At 44.3% G+C, this 19,660-nt stretch overlaps 1 protein-coding gene and 1 non-coding gene across 2 annotated transcripts in view; one reads left to right on the forward strand and one right to left on the reverse strand.

Moving 5' to 3' along the window:
- Positions 1 to 501: 501 nt before the first annotated feature.
- Positions 502 to 19,660, forward strand: part of MINDY2 (MINDY lysine 48 deubiquitinase 2) — an 80,940-nt gene continuing 61,781 nt past the window's right edge. Inside the window, exons 1-2 of the mRNA XM_049772842.1 lie at positions 502 to 836; positions 896 to 1,712. Coding sequence (XP_049628799.1) covers positions 502 to 836; positions 896 to 1,712 — 1,152 coding nt within the window. The remainder of the gene's footprint in view (positions 837 to 895; positions 1,713 to 19,660) is intronic.
- LOC126009973 (small nucleolar RNA SNORA2/SNORA34 family) lies at positions 12,075 to 12,213 on the reverse strand. Its single transcript, XR_007496121.1, has one exon. It is a non-coding gene; the product is annotated as a small nucleolar RNA SNORA2/SNORA34 family (small nucleolar RNA).

Consider the following 19,660-nt stretch of genomic DNA (forward strand, 5'->3'; position numbering starts at 1 on the left):
AATCTGCATTATCCCCTCATTCATGGTCACTATGTGCCTTAAATATTTCTGTGAAATAACTGCAATTCCCTTTGACCACAATAAAAAATTAAAAATAAAAAAAATTATACCCTCATTCATGGTCACTATGTGCCTTAAATATTTCTGTGAAATAATTGCAATTCTCTTTGACCGCAATAAAAATTATTAAAAAAATAAAATCTGCATGATAGGGCAAAAATCCCTTCTACTTTCCAAATGCTGCGTTTGAGACGCATCTTCTAGCAGTTTTTCCAAACACTACAAAGCAACCTCAACTTCACCCCCCAACTAACTCCAGGCAAGCCAGGCGCAAACACAGGACCCAGGCAGGCCCAAAGCAAGCAAGCAAGCAAGCATCAGAGAGCCAAACCACACACGCTAGGAGCAAGGCGATCCTTTAAAAGCACCCGCGCGCGGTCTGGCTGCCCCGGAGTTCAACTTCCGGCCACAGAGTGAGTAAGAGAGAAAGAGAGAGAGGGGATGTTTTCCTCCGGAGCCCTAGCCGCGGGGACGCGCCTTCCAGGCCACGCCCTTTCCCTCCGCGCCTCGTCCAATCCGAGAGCTCGGATGGGGCGTGGCGTCGCGGCGGGAGCGCGCGCGTCCGCCCGGCCTTATAAAAAACCTCCACCGAGCCGGGCGCGCGGGGGTAGGCGCGCTCCCGGGTCCGCCCTCGTGACGCGCCTGCCCGGGGCCGCGCGCCGAGGCGCCGTGCAGCTCGCTGAGTCGAGCAGCTTGCACAGCCGCTGTGATGGCGTCCGAGGCGCTGTCCGAGGAGAAGCAGCCGCCGCGATCTTCCTAGAAGAGCCAAAGGCGGGGTGGGGTGGGGGTGGGGGAGGAAGGAAGCCCAGGGAATGGAGAGCGGCCCTGAGAGCAGCCTGCAGCCGCTTGCACCGGTGGTGGCGGCGGCGGCGGCAACGGCCGAGCCTCAGGGACGCCCGCAGAGCTTCCACCTCGCGGCCGGAGATGGGGCGGCGGAGAGGAGCCCCCCGGGTGCCCGCAGATCGGACCTGAAAGCACCTGACGCGGACGCTGCTGCTCCTCCTCGGGAGGAGGCTTCTCCGAGAGGGCAGCGCAAGGTGACCGCCTCTCCCGAGGCCCCGGGGGTGGGTCCGGCTGCAGGACATTGGGGTGCACGCCCCGACCCGCCAGGCACCTGCAGAGCCGCCGATCCCGAGGCCCCGGGTTTTGAAGGGACGATCAGCGCCCATGGAGGCGGCACCGGCAACACCAGCAGCAGCAGCAGCAGCAGCAGCAGCAGCAGCAGCAAATGCAACAGCAACAGCAGCGGCCACGGCGTCGCGAGTGAGCAGCCCAGCCCTCCGGAGGAGGAATCGCCCAGTCTCGACTCCCTGGAGTCCTTCTCCAACCTGCCTTCGTTCCCCAGTAGTTGCGAGTTTGCCAGCGAAGAGGGCGGCTCGGAGAAGAGGGCCCCCCCCACTGAGGTGCCGCCTGAGGGTGCGGCCTCCCCGGTGCCCGGGTCGGTGGCGCCTGGAGAGGTGGTGGCAACGATAGATGCTGCTGCTGCTGCTGCGCTGGGCTCGGCGGCTTGCAAAGAACGCGGCCCCGGACAGTCTGTGTATCACATCAAATGGATCCAGTGGAAGGACGAGAATACGCCCATCATCACCCAGAATGAGAACGGACCCTGCCCTTTGCTGGCCATCCTCAACGTGCTGCTGCTGGCCTGGAAGGTAAAAACAACAACAACAACAACAACGAAATAAAAACCAAGACGGTTCTTCTCTGCAAGCCAGCCAGCCAACCAGCCAGCGCGCTTGGGGAGGGTGGGCTTGCTAAGTTAGCTCGTGTTCTCTTGCTCGCCCCCCCCCATGGGCATCATCATCATCATCATCATTATCATCATCATCATCATCGCTCTCCCTTCTTTTCTCATCGTTTCCCCCACCCTCCCATCCCCTCATTCATTTGCATCCTGCGAGCAATGCATTAGAATGCTGTGCTGGGCTGTTGCAGGGTGAGGGAAAGGTCCTTCGCATTCCTATCGATCCGCTTGGCGCTATCTGGAATGCAGATCTGCTTTGCAAAGGATGGGCGGCAACCTCTCGTGTCCCTCCAGTTGGACAGGCCAGAGCTCCCGCAGTTGCTTGCTTACTAAAGTGACCGTGACTTAGGGCGTTCCCCATGTCACGATCCTTGTTTTGTTTTTTTTTTTTTTGGCTATTGCTTGCTTCTGGGTTTTTGTCTCTGCTCTTAGTGATCACTCCTGGCTGAGGCTCAGGGGACCCTGTGCAAGTGCTGGGAATCGAACCTGGGTTGGTTGCATGCAAAAACAGCCGCTTTCCAGGCTGTCTTATCTCGCCAGCCCAGTGCTCCGGTTCTTCCCGTGCTCTGCTTAGTATGCACTCCTTCCCAATTGATGTGATCACAGACGAGGGAAAAGGAACTTCAGAAGTTGCCTCAATATCGTGGGGCAAGCTTGCTAATTATTTTGAGAGTTCACCAGCGGGTTCTTGCTTCACTTGGGAGTGTAGAAAACAGCACCCCTTAGAGACATCCCATTTAAGGTGAAGCAGTGGTCAAAAAGATGATGTTTTTCCGTTCTGTGCTCACTTTCTGCTTGCCACATTTTGGGGCCTCTAATGCAATGTTTCTGCATGATTGCCATGTCAAACATATTAAGGGAAGGAGCTAAGCTAATACTGTAACAACTAAAACGAGAGCCATATTGAAAGGCAAAGGGCCAAAAAAAAAAAAGGGGGGGTGGGGAGGAGATAGTTTCTTCAAAAGTAAGTATATTGAGTACTCTTGAGAGTTGCCTATGTTTTATTTAAGCTTTCAGTTTGAGGATGCCCAGAAGATGCAACTTCTAGTACATGGGGGGGGGGGGGGACGTTGGGGCTACACCCAGTGGCACCCTGGCTCTGCGCTCAGAAATCACTCCTGGCAGGCTCCAGGGGCTATAGGACATACGAGGATTGAACCCATATTGGCTGCGTGCAAGGCAGATGCCCTATCCGCTCTGCTAACGCTCTTTTAATTAATAGTGACATATATTCCTTAAAAAAAATAACCTAACCTAATCAGGTAGGATATGCCTTTGTCTTCCCATTGGTAACAGTGCTGATACAAAAAGTAGGTTAAATAACCATCCCAATATCTGGTAACTAATAACGTTTTTGTTTTTGGTTTTTGGTTTTTGGGCCACACCCGGCGACGCTCAGGGGTTACTCCTGGCTGTCTGCTCAGAAATAGCTCCTGGCAGGCACGGGGGACCATATGGGACACCGGGATTTGTACCGACCACCTTTGGTCCTGGATCGGCTGCTTGCAAGGCAAACGCCGCTGTGCTATCTCGCCGGGCCCACTAATAACGTTTGAATGTGCCGGTCTTCAGGTGTAGGGTTTTTTTATTTTTCTTTTTGGTTCCAGCTTTTGGATGTTAACTTATTTGAGATTATTAAAGAACCTTGTCTGACAACATATAGTAAGTATTAGGTTATAGGAAGCACAGATAAGTCTTAGATTTCCCAAAGGTGGGGATTTTTTTGCTCAAGCATAGAGGCAGAGCACTTCATGGAATTTGTGGGTCTTGAACCAAGCTTTTAAGAAAAGGTAGAATTTCAGAGTTTCAGGGCCAGAGCAATAGTACAGTGGGTAGAAGTGATACCAAGCAGAGAACCAAGAGTAAGCCCTGAGCACCGCTGAACATGCCCCCCCCCCATGTTTTTTTAAAAGAAAAGGAAAAGCAGCGTTCAAAATATCAAGAATTCGGTTTTCTGGGTGAGGGAAGAAAACAAGGAATTGTGTGTGTGTGTTTATTGAATAAGTGAAATGGTAAGTTTATGTTGAAAAATAACTGAAAATGAGTAGGGGAAGATGAACCACTTGAAAGAGGCCATTCCCTATTAGTTTGACTTTAACCATTTTAACCAAAGTCATTAATCTGGGCTAGAGTATAGTATAATGGGTAGGGCACTTGCTCATAAGTGATCTGGGTTTGATCCCTAGCATCCCGTATGGGTGGGTCCCTGTGCACTGCCAGGAGTAATTCTTGAATGCAGAGCAGAGTACCACAGAGTGTGGCCCCCAAAGCAAAACAAAAACAAAAAATCCTCCAAAGTCATTAGTCTTTTTTTTTTTTTTTTTTTTGGTTTTTGGGCCACACCCGGCAGTGCTCAGGGGTTACTCCTGGCTCTCTGCTCAGAAATAGCTCCTGGCAGGCACGGGGGGCCATATGGGACACCGGGATTCGAACCAATCACCTTTGGTCCTGGATCGGCTGCTTGCAAGGCAAACATCGCTGTGCTATCTCTCCGGGCCCAAGTCATTAGTCTTTTATAGGAAGGAATGATGATTAATTTCCTTCAGACTTTTCTCTCTTCTGTGTTTTTATATAGTTTTGTAGGAGTTCAGAGAAAGGAAAATGATCTGGACTCTTTCAGGGAAAATGAGAATTAAACTGACATATTAAAGTGACATATATTCAAGTGGGTGATCAAAAGTTTTGGTTTTCAGAAGTGAGTTAGGATAATGGTGGAGGTTTTTAGATACTATGGTGATGTATTTACAGGTGTAATAATGTTGGATATCAAAACCCTAAGCATTAAGTCTACTGTCAAGTAGATATAAATATCTATACATACACATGTATACTGCATATGCATATACACACATATATATGAGTTCTTACCTTGTATAAAGTATTAGATAAGAAATTCTGGGCCCGGAGAGATAGCACAGCGACGTTTGCCTTGCAAGGAGCCGATTCAGGACCAAAGGTGGTTCGAATCCCGGTGACCCGTATGGTCCCCTGTGCCTGCCAGGAGCTATTTCTGAGCAGACAGCCAGGAGTAACCCCTGAGCACTGCCGGGTGTGACCCAAAAACCAAAAAAAAAAAAAAGAAATTCAGGGAGCTAGAGAATAATAGTGCAGTGGATAGGGCATGCATGCAGCTGACACGGATTCTATCCCCAGCATCCAGTTCCTGAGCATCACTGAGGGTGTTGGACTCCCCCTAAAAAAGCGGGGAAAAAATGCAAAGATGAGTAAGGTGCAGATCTATCTTGCTTTCTGTTTAGGAGGAGGGGAGAGGGAGGTAGAAATATAAATCATTGGGGCTGGAGAGCTAGCATGGAGGTAAGGCATTTGCCTTGCATGTAGAAGGACAGTGGTTCGAATCCCGGCATCCATATGGTTCCCTGTGCCTGCCAGGAGTGATTTCTGAGCGTAGAGCCAGGAGTAACCCCTGAGCGCTGCAGGGTGTGACCCAAAAATAAAAAAATAAAGAAATTTAAATCATCATAGACAAGTAACCAAACCCAAACACCAAAGCTTCATAGACAAATAACTTATTAATGGGGTCTGAAGGATGAGTGAGAGACTTTAAGCAAAGGTATTAATATATGTTATATATTAATACATATATATGGTTCCCCAGCCACGGGTGATTTTTGAGTGCAGAACCAGGAATAACCCCTGAACACCACTGGGCATGACCCAATAACCAATCAATCAATAAATAAATAAAGTTTAAAAAAAACATTTAGTCCATTTGAGGACTCTGATCTTGTTTGGAGAGTAATAGTGGAAGAGAAGGCATGTCAGTAGCAGGAAATAAAATGCGAGTTTGTACTGGACTGTAAATGAGCAAGAATGTTAGTCTGGAGATTAATTTGTGAGCTCATGTTTCTTAGTCTCATTCTGTTTCTAGCCTATTACTGAACATGAAAATTACTCATCAGGAATCATTAATGGTTGATAAGGAGACAGATTAAGAGAAGCTTAGTCAAATAGTCACAATGATCTCAAATTAAGCCACAGGTTATAGTGTTCAGAACAATTTCTGTAATAATACTGAGAAGCTTTGTGTTCCTTTTACTCTTAGTCATTAGTTCGAGTGGCGTTATCCAGGCTGAATGATGTGTGATGACTGGATTGTATTGTAGTTAATGGAGTGTGTTCTTGTTTATTTCTGTGATTGAATTTTTTCTCAGTTTGGATTTCTAGTATAGAAATTATTGATAATGATTTAAAAAATCTCACAAAGGCTAAAACTTTTCGGCATCCTCAATAATTTTTGTTTTCTGGTTTTGGTTTTTGGGCTACATCCTGCAATGTGCAGGGGTTACTTCTGACTCCACACTCAAGAATTAATCCTTGGCGTGTATAGAGGACCATAGAATGTTGAGGAACAAACATAGGTAGGCTTTGTAAAAGGCAAATGTCCTTACTATCTCTGTAGTCTCAACATCCTCAATAATTTTTAGGGTTGCAAAGTCCTGATATTTTCTATTTTAAGTTTGAAAAATGCAGGGCCGGAGCAAAAGTAGGTCACTTGCCTTGCTTGTAGCCAATCCAGGTTCCATCGGAGGAACCTGTATGGTCTCCTGATCACTACCAGGGGTAATTCCAAATTCAGAGCCAAGATCTGAGCATCATCCCTAAGCATCATTGGGTGTGGCCCAGATACCAAAACAAAAGTTTGAGAAATGTTATAGTACAAAAATAGTAAAGGAGATGTGGAGATTGTTACCAGATTTCAGAGGTGTCATCACTGGAGGTGATTAGTAGTTAACGTGAAACTGACAAAAGGAAGCTGTTATAAGTCCCTGACTAGACAAATAAAGTTAAAATTAAAAAAATAAAAATTATAATTTGAAATTAGACTATTGGAGAATTGGTGAGACATTTTGGGATGCTGGGATCAAATCTGGGTCAGCTGGGAGATAGCATGAAGGTAAGGCATTTGCCTTGCATTCTGAACGTAGAGCCAGGAGTAACCCCTGAGTGCTGCCGGGTGTGACCCAAAAAAAAAAAAAAAAAAAAAAAAAAAAAAGAGAGAGAGAGAGAGAATTGTCCAGTAGACTTTTTTTTTTTCCCCCTCTGGGGCTACACCTGGTAATGCTCAGGGGTTACTCCTGGCTATGCGCTCAGAAATCACTTCTAGCTTGGGAGACCTATATAAAACTCTGAGGATCGAACCGAGGTCCGTCCTGCAAGGCAAAAAAGCCCTACCGCTGCGCTATTGCTCCGGCTCATCCAGTAGACTTTTTAAGAAAACGTAGAAGTAAGATTAAGTCTCTTTTTTTGGGGGGGAGGGGTCACACCTGGTGGCGCTCAGGATTTATTCCTGGCTCTATGCTCCGAAATCACTCCTGGCAGGCTCGGGGGACCATATGGGATGCTGGGATTTGAACCACCGTCCTTTTGTATGCAGGGCAAATGCCCTACTTCCATGCTATCTCTCTGGCCCTGTAAGATTTAATCTTGAGGGACCAAGAAGATAGCTCAAAGCCCACATTGAAGCCCACACTTTACATGTGGAAGGTGCCTTGTCCAGAGTACCACTGGGAATATCTTCCTCGTGCAGAGCTGGGAGTAGCCCGTACGTAATGCCAATAGCCCCTTACTAATGCCAATTTGTTTTAATTAAATTAAATTATTTATTTTGGATTTTTGGGGCCACACTTGGCAGCACTCAGGTTATTCCTGCCTCGCTCTGTGCTCAGAAATTGCTCCTGGCAGGTTTGGGGTACCATATTGGATGCCTGGAATCGAATTGGGTCCATCCCAGTTGGCTGCGTGCAAGGCAAACGCCCTACCACTGTGATATGTCTCCGGCCCCAATTTGTTTTAATTTAAAAAGATTAAACTTGGTAGCACAGAAGAAATGCTAAGTATCAAGGGTCTGTGTAAAAAGAAACCAGCAAGGGATGGGAGAAGAAAAGATAGCATAGACCCAATTTGAGATGTGAATAAGGAATAGAAATAGGACAATATCATAATCAAAGTCTGAGAATGAAACTAAAATGTGGTCTGTTATCTGTCAATATAATACATTAAGGGGCTGATAGAATAGAGAAGTTTCTGCCAAAATAAAAATTTTCACAATTGTGAAAACAAGGTTACTGAAAATTTAGGTTAATATGGACTACTCCCAGTAACTTGGTAAGTTTTCTTGAGAAAAAAGGAAGAGCTAAGTCATATTATTTTCTGTGTAATGGATAGGCAGAATAACAGTTGATCTCATCAATAATAGTTAGATTAAATTTGTCCATAATTAATAAAGAGAGGAGGTTATAAAGTGTAGAGAGTAGATTTTTGGAAAGGAAGATGCATTATGTTTTAAGAGGTTTTATGCTCACTAGAGCTTGTGTCTAGCAATTTGATGTCTAAGTGGATAAATTTAGATTTCCGGCACCACATGGTCTACCACACAGTACCGTAAGCACCACTGGGTATGGTCCAAAAACCAAAACCAAATAAAACTTCCACTATATAATTTTGCCTTGATTTTTGGTTTCCTTCCCAGTAGTTGTCTTATATCTGGAAATAGGGACAGGAAGAATGTTTGTTTAGTGTTGACAATGATTGAACTTTTCAGGCTAAAGAGATAGTTTAGTGGGTAGGTACTTGTTTTGCAGGTGAACCAGGAGTAAGGAGTAAGAGTCTGGAGTACAGTGCCAGGAACACCACCAGCTGTGCTCCTCTCCTCCCACAAAATGATTGAACTTTTCAAGAGTTGATTCATGTAGTTAGATGGATTTAGAATGAAATGAGAGTTGAAAGTGAGACATTGATAATTACATTGGGGATGATGAAAGTCATTAGAATATCAATAAGCTGAACAAATTGGAAGTATTAAATGATTCAAAGGAAGTGCCCTGGTTCTGAATGAGTGATAACAATTAAAATGATCAAACGGTGAATATTGAGTTGGAAATGTCAGGGTTTTAATTAAAAGTCTTGGTTAAGGACGGGAGAGTAACTGATCATAATCTGTAAAATAGGTGAAATGTGATAATCCAACAAAGAAGGAAAGCTATTAAATTTAAGTCAAGCACAAATTTTTAATTCAGTTTACCTAAGAGCACCAAGTAAATTTATTCCAATTTGGGGGTGGGTGGGCAATGATTACACCCATCTGTACTCAGGACTTAATCCTGGCTCTGTACTGAGAAGTTAGTGGACCACATGTGGTACCTAGAATTGAGTTGGGTCAGCTTTGTGCAAGACAAGGTCCTTAACCCTGCACTGTCTTTTTGGGCCAGTGTTTTTTGTTTTGTTTTGTTTTGTTTTGTTTGCTTGATTGAGGTGTCATGATATATAATAGGTTTTTTAGACAGGCAACAACCATAGCAATCACTAGAGTTCACATTTGTGTTTTGGAAATTTCTTCTTCTTCTTTTTTTTTTTTTTTTGGGCCACACCCTGTGACGCTCAGGGGTTACTCCTGGCTATGCGCTCAGAAGTTGCTCCTGGCTTCTTGGGGGACCATATGGGACGCCGGGGGATCGAACCGCGGTCCGTCCTAGGCTAGCGCAGGCAAGGCAGGCACCTTACCTCCAGCGCCACCGCCCGGCCCCGGAAATTTCTTCTTTCACTCAGAAATAATGCCATTTACAGGTATATTTGAAGACTTGACCTGCTTAATTAGATTTGCTTATAAAATTCAATAAGTTGGGCTAGAAAGATAGTACAAGGATCAAGTACAGGGACTTGATAGTACAGATAGTATAGGGACCTTGCATATAGCTGACCCTGGTTTAATCCCAGCACCTAAGGTCCCCGGTGCATTGCAAGGGGCAGTCATGGAAGCCTTTAAGAATCACCACTGGGGGCCCGGAGAGATAGCACAGCGGGTTTGCCTTGCAAACGGCCGATCCAGGACCAAAGGTGATTGGTTCAAATCCCGGTGTCCCATATGGTCCCCCGTGCCTGCTAGGAGCTATTTCTGAGCAGACAGCCAGGAGTAACCCCTGAGCAATGCCGGGTGTGACCCAAAAACCAAAAAAAAAAAAAAAAAAAAAAAAAAAAAAGAATCACCACTGGGCCTCATAGGCCTCCATGCATCTCCTGGGTGGCCCAAATAATCCCTGTTAGCATAGGCCAGAGCCTATATCTTTGGTCCCTCCCTTGGAGAGTCCTCTGATCTGAGTACCACTTGGGAAGGAGCTCAGTGGTAAAGCATTAGCCTTGTCTGAGTGAGGCTGTAGGTTTGATCCCTGGCACCATAGACAGAAAACAAAACACAGACAGAAGATATATGAAATGTTGTTTGTAATGGTACTAGCTTTATATTGAAGCTGAGTGATGGTACTCAGAATTTTATTATGCAATTTTCACTTGTATTCATCTGATTCTAGTATTGTACATATTTATTTATTGTTTTGGGCCACACCTAGAGATGCTCAGCGGCAGTTTCTGGCTCTTTGCTCAGAAGTGATTCCTGGCAGTGCTGAGAACCAGAATTGGCTGCATGAGAAGCAAATACGTCCCTTTCTATACTATCTTTCTGGCCCCCATTATGGATCGTGTAAAACATTTTTGCCTTAATGTTTTGTTTCTGAAAGTATTTAATAATAGGGGGTGTTTCTGTTGCTTTGCCATGCTTGCCTGCCTTCCTTTCTTCTTTCTTTTGCCAGTGGCTTGGTAAAGTAGAGAACAAGGGATATTGACTGGAGAAGAGTGTTTCTGTCTCTCTGCTCAATCCACTTCAGCCACCAACACTCTGGTAAATGCCAGGCTTAGATAAGGTCAGTGCTAACTTCAGCATAGGTATTGTGGGTCCATCACTTTTCTCTCAAAAAAATTTCAAGAGGAGTAGAAATGGTGATGCAAGATATTTTAACTTGTTTATTTGGTTTCAGGGGCATATCTGGCAGTGCTCAGGGGTTGCTCCTGGCTCTGTGCTCAGAAATTGCTCCTGACAGGCTTGAGAGACCTTATGGGATGCAGGGATTGAACCCTGGTCCATCCCTGGTCGTCAAGTGGAAGGCAAATGCCCTACCATTGTGCTATCACTCCACCCACCCCCCTTTTTTAAAATCAAAACTTATTTAGGGGCCGGAGAGATAGCACAGCGGTAGGGCATTTGCCTAGCATGTGGCCAACCCAGGAGGGACCTGGTTCAATTTCCAGCACCCATATGGTCCCCTATTCTGCCAGGAGTGATTTCTGAGTGCAGAGCCTATTCCCAGCTCAGTGCCTTGGGGTGCTTTTGGTACCCAGTGATGTAGCTGGGGGTCCTGAATGTGAAACCTGTGTTTCAGAAATGTTCTAGATTCTGAGGTCTTTCCCTCATCTCCTCACACCCCAAAGTCCCCATGTTACTTATACTGTCACTGTGATAGAGAACATATATTATTGTGTTAACTAATTATTATGTATCACTTTAGTAGGATGAATTTACTGTGCTGATTTAAAGTGCTGGAAGCATAGTTCTTTCCCCTTGACTTTTTGGGTAGGAAATTTTGTTTCTTTGCTCAGTGGAGGTTGAGTCCATTTGCTTTTCAAAAAAGGAATGCAGGGTTTCAAAGTAAGTTTGTTTTTTCTATACTTAATTTGTTCAGACATCAAACCTAGAAACTATAAAATAAAGATCAATAGATTTGACTGTGAAAAACTAAACAAAAACATTGGGGCCGGAGTGGTAGCGCAAGCCGACGCCTGCCTTGTGTGTGCTAGCCTAGGACGTCCCATATGGTCCCCCAAGTGAGGATCGATTTCTGAGCACATAGCCAAGAGTGACCCCTGAGCATCACCGGGTGTGGCCGAAAGCCAAAACAACAACAACAACACAAAACTAAACAAAAATAGTTCTCTCATCAGGAACTAAATCAAGATACATGAGAAAACAAGGGCTGATTTCTTTATAAGAGGTACCTACACGAGGCCCTGCTTCTCTGCCAGTAAATCTGAGGATGCATTTATGCTCATGCCCTATGACAATCCTCTAGGACTTCATCCCAAGGGGGACCCTGTAGGCCAGGGATCAGGGACCAAATCTGGGGTTTGCTGCATGTAAGGTCTATGCTTTAACCCCTGTGCCATCTCTTTAGCTCTATAGTAATTAGAAGTAAAAAGAAGAGAAAGTCCTAGTGGAAGTAGCAGAAAGCAATTAAAGTATTCAGAGAAGTAGAAATGGATATGACATTATCAGCTTCTAGTGAGGCTCTCCTTGTGCAGAGTGTTTTTGCTTTAGTTCTCTCTTAACCTGTGATGGATTTTCTTTCCTTGTAAACATTTTAGTCTTGCTTCTGTTAGGCCTTTTCTAATTTTTCTGTGAGTGTGTGTTTGTTTGGAGAGGGTTTGTTGTTTCTTTCAAATAAAACAGCTTTTCTTTGTTGAGGTTCCAGATCAGCCAACAGATCCACAGGAAGATAGTCCTTAGAGCCTCAACTTGAAACCAACAACTATAGTGTAACTTACTGGTCTTAAGTCAGGGCCTTTGGGTTTTACTTTTTCTCCCAGTTTTTTCTAAGTAGGCACATAGCTCTTTTGAGGTTTTCTAAGTGTGTTTATTGTAAAAATGGAAAAACAGATGGCATGTTGAGCCAGAGATTCCATTTTAGTTTCTGCCCACCAGTCTTTTTTTTTTTTTTTTTTTGGTAAATAGATCCTGTAAAAGAGATTTAAAAGTTCATACAATAGTGGAGCTTTGTTTATACAATAGAAGTAACACTTTTGAGAATTTCATTTCCAGGTTTTTTTTTTTTGTTTGTTTGTTTTTTGTGGTTTTTGGGTCACACCCGGCAGTTCTCAGGGGTTATTCCTGGCTCCAGGCTCAGAAATTGCTCCTGGCAGGCACGGGGACCTTATGGGACGCTGGGATTTGAACTGATGACCTCCTGCATGAAAGGCAAACGCCTTACCTCCATGCTATCTCTCCGCCCCGCATTTCTAGTTTTTTCTAAGAAGTACAATTGTTGAGCTGTGTCTGGATTTGGGAGGGTCTTAATACTGATTTTTTTGTTTTTGTTTTTGTTTTTTTGGGCCACACCTGTTTAATGCTCAGGGGTTACTCCTGGCTAAGCGCTCAGAAATCGCCCCTGGCTTGGGGAGACCATATGGGACTGCGGTAGATCGAAACGGCGGTCTTTCCTTGGCTAGCGCTTGCAAGGCAGGCACCTTACCTCTAGCACCACTTCACCGGCCCCAATACTGATGTTTTTATTTTCTTTTCTCAGCTATCAGTAGTTCTCGGTAGAAATTCTTAATCCCATTCTAAGCTTTCTATGGTGTATGTTGAGACCCAGGTAAAAGAAATCAAAGCAGGGGCTGAAGAGATAGTGTGGAGGTAGGGCAGTTGCCTTGCATGCAGAAGGCCAGTGGTGAATCCTGGCATCCCATATGGTCTCCTGTGCCTGCCAGGAGCGATTATTGAGCGCAGAGCCCGGAGTAACCCCTGATTGCTGCCCGGTGTGACCAAAACAAAACAAAAGAAGAAATCAAAGCACACGTAGCAGCAGTAGAACTTTGTATAATAATTGTGATTTTTATATCCAGATACTGTGCACTAAGTATTGTGCGCATTTCTTTCTTTATATTTTCCTTCCTTCCTTCCTTCCTTCCTTCCTTCCTCCCTTCCTTCCTTCCTTCCTTCCTGTTCTTCCTTCCTCCCTTCCTTTTCTTCCTCCCTTCCTCCCTTCCTCCCTTCCTTCCTTCCTTCCTTCCTTTTCTTCCTTCCTTCCTTCCTTCCTTCCTTCCTTCCTTCCTTCCTTCCTCCCTTCCTCCCTTCCTCCCTTCCTCCCTCCTCCCTCCCTCCCTCCCTCCCTCCCTCCCTCCCTCCCTCCCTCCTCCTTCCTCCTCCCTCCCCCTCCTCCCTCCCTCCCTCCCTCCCTCCCTCCCTCCTCCCTCCTTCCCTCCTTCCTTCCTTCCTTCCTTCCTTCCTTCCTTCCTTCCTTCCTTCCTTCCTTCCTTCCTTCCTTCCTTCCTTCCTTCCTTCCTTCCTTCCTTCCTTCCTTCCTTAGTTTTTTGGTTTTTGGGTCATACCTGGTGGCACTTGGGTTTCTCCTGGCCCTGTGCTCAGAAATTGCTCCTGGCAGGCTTGGGTGACCATATGGGATGCCAGGAATCGAACCGGAGTCTGTCCTGGGTTGGCCACATGCTAGGCAAATGCCCTACCGCTGTGCTACCTCTCCTGTGCTATCTCTCTGGTCCCCTGTGTACGTTTTTTTTCTTCTTTTTTGTTTGTTTTGTTTGGGGGCCATACCTCAGTAATGTTCAGTGCTCTGAACTCAGAAATTACTCGTGGGGCTTGAGGAACCATATGGGGTTCCAGGGTATGAATCCAAGTCAGTTACATATAAGGTAAATGTTTTACCTGCTGTACTATATTTATATCCCTGCATTTTCTTTCTTAATTTTATCAACTATGCCATGAAATTTTGTTTTGTTTTTGGGCCATACCCGGCAGTGCTCAGGAGTTAATCCTGGCTCTACACTCAGAAATCACTCCTGGCAGGCTCAGGGGACCATATAGGATATGGGATTAGAACCACCATCCTTCTGCATACAAGACAAATGCCCTACCTCCATGCTATCTCTCCGGCCCTTACATCATGAAATCTTTATGTGGCTACGTACAGTCCCTACTTGACATATATATAAAATGTTGCATAGATTTTTGACTAACTTTTTTAGTGTAAGATTATTAAAGATTACCTACTCTAAAATTAGAGCTTTATAAAAAAAATTAAATATTTTTCTTTTAATTTTTTTATTGAATCATTGTAAAGTACAAGGTAATCATTGAGTTTCAGGCATACAATTTTCCAATATCAACCCTTTCATTAGTGTTCACTTCCCTCCACAAGTTACTTATGTACTTTGGTTTACAATACTGTTTCTGTTTTTTTTTGGGGGGTGGAGTTGGTTTTTGGATCACATCGGTGGTGCTCAGGTGTTAAATCTTGGCTCTGTGCTCAGAAATCACTCCTGGCAGGCTCCAGGGATGCCAGGGATCGAACCCAGGTTGGCTGCATGCAAGACAAATACCCAGTCCGCTGTGCTATCACCCTGGCCCCACTGTTACAGTTCTTAAAGCTTAGTAGTATTCCATTGTGTTTGTTACCCTAGTTTCTTTTTTTTTTTTTTTTTTTTGGTTTTTCGGGCCACACGTTTGATGCTCAGGGGTTACTCCTGGCTAAGGGCTCAGAAATTGCCCCTGGCTTGGGGGGACCATATGGGACGCCGGGGGGATCGAACCGCGGTCCTTCCTTGGCTAATGCTTGCAAGGCAGACACCTTACCTCTAGCGCCACCTCGCCGGCCCCTACCCTAGTTTCTTTATCCAGTCAACTGTTCTTGGACTCTTGGATTGTTTCCAGATTTTGGCCATTGTGAATAATGCAACAAACATAGAAGATGCAGCTGTCTTTTTTTACATTGTGATTGTGAGCCCTTGATGTATATTCCAGCACTGGAATTGCTGGGTTGTAAGGAAACTCGACTCATAGTTTTTGAGGAATATCCATATTGTTTTCCAAAAGGGTTAGGCCAGTTAACATTCCCACCAGCAGTGAATGAGGGTTTCTTTTGCCCACATTCTTACCAATACTTGTTATTCTTTCTGAGGTATGCCAGCCTGTCTGGTGTGTTTTTATTTGTATTTCCCTGATGATTAGTGATAGAGAACATTTTTTCATATGCCTTTTGTTTGTTCGTTTGTTTCCTTTGACGAAGTTTCTATTTATGTCTTCTTTCCATTTTTTTGATGGGGTTGTGTTTTCTTCTTTTCTTTTTGTTTTTTTTTGGGCCACACCCATTTGATGCTCAGGGGTTACTCCTGGCTAAGCGCTCAGAAATTGCCCCTGGCTTGGGGGGACCATATGGGACGCCGGGGGATCGAACCATGGTCCTTCCTTGGCTAGTGCTTGCAAGGCAGACACCTTACCTCTAGCGCCACCTCGCCGACCCCGTGTTTTTATTCTTATAAAGTTCTTCCAGTGCTTTATATATCTTGAATATTAACTCTTTATTATATGAGTGGTAGACAAATAATTTCTCCTAGTCTATGTGATACCTTTGGGTTCTGATAATCCTTTAGTGTTCCAACTCTTACTTAAGCAAACTCTCAAGATCTATTATCATTGGTCATTATTTCCTTACTTTCTTTGTGCTCCACATATGAATGAGATCATTTGGAATTTGTCCTTTGACTCACTGCATTCCACATGATACCTTCCATTTCTATCCAAGTTTCAGCCAACTACAGGATTTTATTTTATCTTGTAGCTGGGTGATGTTCCATTGTGTTTACAGGCTGTAGGATTTTTTTTAATCCATTCATCTACTGTTGGACAGTTGGTTTTTTTTTCCGTCATCTTGGCTAGAGTGCTACAATAAAGGAGAGCAAAAAGATATTTATCTTTTCAAATAAATGTTTTTGTGTTTTTGGGATTGATGCTTAGAAGTGGAATCAGTGGGTCATATGAAAGCTTTATTCTTTTTTTGGCAGAGGCCACCCAGCAATGTTCATGGGTATTTTCTGGCACTATGCTCAGTTTAAGTAGTACTTGGGATATGCAGTGCCAAGGATTGAACCAGGATTGGTTACATGCAAAGCGAGTACATTAACCCATTTCTCTCTCTCTCTGGCCCTTCTCTTTATTTTAAATTATTTTTAAAGATGTCTCCATACTGTTTTTCATAGAGGCCAAATCAGGTGGCCTGTCACCAACACTGGATGAAGGTTCCTTTTTAACTAGGTTCCCAGCAGCACTGGTGACTACATTCTTTAATGCTCTAAAACCCTTTGAGTTGCAATGTAAAGTAAGACATATTTAGAAATATAGTATGTATAAATATATATCCAGTGCCTTCTGTAGTTAAAATAGACCTCAATATTACTCTGAGAATGGAATCTAAATTATAAAAATTTATGATAAAAATGTTCAAATTGACTTTTCTTAGTGGAAGATTGTCACTTAAATTACCATAAATAGTTTCCTGATTTGAAATAAGTATGGCAAAAAGAAAGTTATTTAAGTTTCCTAAATTAAAAAAAATGTGATTTTGGGGCCTGGAGCGATAGCACAGCGGTAAGGAGTTTGCCTTGCATAAGGCCAACACAGGACGGACACTGGTTCGAATGCTGGCATCCCATATGGTCTCCTGAGCCGGCCAGGAGTGACTTCTGAGCGCAGAGCCAGGAGTAACACCTGAGCGCTGCTGGGTGTGACCCCCCCCCCCCCAAAAAAAAGTGATGTTAACATTTTAAGTGATTTTTAAATTATGTAATTTATGTATTTTAAATTTTTTATTTAACTATGTATATATTCAAAATCTGAATAGGGCCAGGTAGCTAATTCAATGGACTGGCATTTCATGCTTTGCATGTAGACGCCCTGGTTTCAATCTCTTGTACTACATGGTCCGCTGAGCACCACAGGGAGTGAACACTGGACATTGAGCCAGGATGAGAGGACACCATCAGGTGTGGTACAAAAACTAGAAGGAAATTATAAAGCTCCAAAAATGGATAGAGAAGAATAGTAGGCAGATGAAAAAGTGCTCATTGTCTTTATTATTAGGGAAATGCAAATCACATATCCACAAGACAGATTTTAACTAGTGTTGGGATGTGGTGAGAAAAGACCTCTTGCGAATATTGTTGGGTTCAACCTCTATGGAAAGAAATGTGGAGATTTCGTGAGAAAGTAAGACTACAGCTCTCATATGACCCAGTCATACCACTTTCAGTATCTACCCCCAAGAACATAAAAACATTAATTGGAAAGGATAGATGTATGTTTTTTTCTTTGCAGCACTAGTATACTAGGCAGGATATGAAAACAACCCAGATGTTCAGCTGTGGGTGAATTAAGAATGCATGCTACGGGGCCGGAGAGATAGCATGGAGGTAAGGCATTTACCTTTCATGCAGAAGGTCATCGGTTGGAATCCCAGAGTCCCATATGGTCCCCCGTGCCTGCCAGGAGCAATTTCTGAGCACGGAGCCAGGAAAAACCCCTGAGCACTGCCGGGTGTGACCCAAAAACCACAAAAAAAAAAAAAAAAAAAAAAAAAAAGAATGCATGCTACATATACAGAGCTGTAAGAAAAAATGAATTCATCCCATTTGGTGCTTCATGGATGAAACTAGAAGGTATCAAGCTGAGTGAAGTCAGTCTGAAGGAAAGGGATAGATATGGAATGGTCTCTCTTATGTATCTAACATAAATATGTATGGTTAGAGAGCAGCAAAAGGCCATACTTGACAGAAGTAGAGAGATGTCCCCAGAACTAAGTAACCTAGAGGGGTGGGAGGGAGATGAGTTGTAGAGACCATTGGGACATTGAGGGGAATGAAGTGTGTGTTGTGGTGGAGGTTGTGATGGAAGAGAGGGAAGCAAAATAAAACCCAATAGCCAAATAGGGCCTTGGTCCAGGAACACTGCACCCTGGATTTTCCAAGTCTGCCCCAGAAGATACAGAACCTCCAGTTTCCCAAAACATGGAGAATATATACTGCCTTTTTTTTTTTTTTTTTTGGTTTTTGGGCCACACTTGGTGATGCTCAGAGGTTACTTCTCAGAAATTGCTCCTGGCTTGGGAGACCATATGGGACGTCAGGGGATTGAACTGTGGTCCATCCTAAATTAGTGTGAGCAAGGCAGATGCCTTACCATTTACACCACCGATCTGGTCCCTATAAAGCTTCTTCTTTTTTTTGGTTTTTGGGTCACACCTGCCCCCCCAAAAAAAAGATTGAGGTGGCCTTACTAATATCAGATGACATAGACTTCAAACTCAAAAGGGTTATAAGAGAGAATATAATTTCTTAGTAATCAAGGGCTACCAGAAAGAAATCACACTCCTAAATAGATAGATATGCAACCAGTGAGGAGCCAGCAATGCTGAAAAAACATCTGCTAATAGACTTGAAGAAAGACATAATAATTGGAGATTTTTTTTTTCTTTTTTTTTTGTTTTTTTTTGTTTTTTAGTTTTTGGGTCACACCCGGCGGTGCTCAGGGGTTACTCCTGGCTGTCTGCTCAGAAATAGCTCCTGGCAGGCACGGGGGACCATATGGGACACCGGGATTCGAACCAACCACCTTTGGTCCTGGATCGGCTGCTTGCAAGGCAAACGCCGCTGTGCTATCTCTCCGGGCCCATAGTTGGAGATTTCAATATTGCCCTATCGTTTGTGTCTTCATCCTCAATTTTTTTTTTTTTTTTTTTGGTTTTGGGCCACACCCGGTGTTGCTCAGGGGTTACTCCTGGTTGTCTGCTCAGAAATAGCTCCTGGCAGGCATGGGGGACCATATGGGACACCGGGATTCGAACCAACCACCTTTGGTCCTGGATCAGCTGCTTGCAAGGCAAACGCTGATGTGCTATCTCTCCGGGCCCCATCCTCATTTTTTTGGGGGGGCCCCACACCCGTTTGATGCTCAAGGGTTACTCTTGGCTAAGCGCTCAGAAATTTCCCCTGGCTTGGGGGGACCATATGGGACACCAGAGGATTGAACCTTGGTACTTCTTTGGCTAGGGCTTGCAAGGCAGAGACACCTTACCTCTAGCGCCACCTCACCGTCATCCTCATTTTCTTCGAAGAATGATTTTTCTCTTTGATATCCTCTCTGACCCAGTGATTGTTCAGTAATGAGCTGTTTAATTTTTTATGTTAAAATTATTTCTTCATGTCTGCAGTTCACTTCTATTTTCAGTGCATCATGGTCTGAAAAGATAGTTGTTATAATTTCTTTCCTCTTGATTTTTTTTTTTTTTTTTTTTTTTTTTTTTGGTTTTTGGGCCACACCCTGTGACGCTCAGGGGTTACTCCTGGCTATGCGCTCAGAAGTTGCTCCTGGCTTCTTAGGGGACCATATGGGACACCGGGGGATCGAACCGCGGTCCGTCCTAGGCTAGCGCAGGCAAGGCAGGCACC

This window comes from Suncus etruscus, chromosome 5 (genome assembly GCF_024139225.1).
Source record: "Suncus etruscus isolate mSunEtr1 chromosome 5, mSunEtr1.pri.cur, whole genome shotgun sequence".
NCBI lineage: Eukaryota > Metazoa > Chordata > Mammalia > Eulipotyphla > Soricidae > Suncus > Suncus etruscus.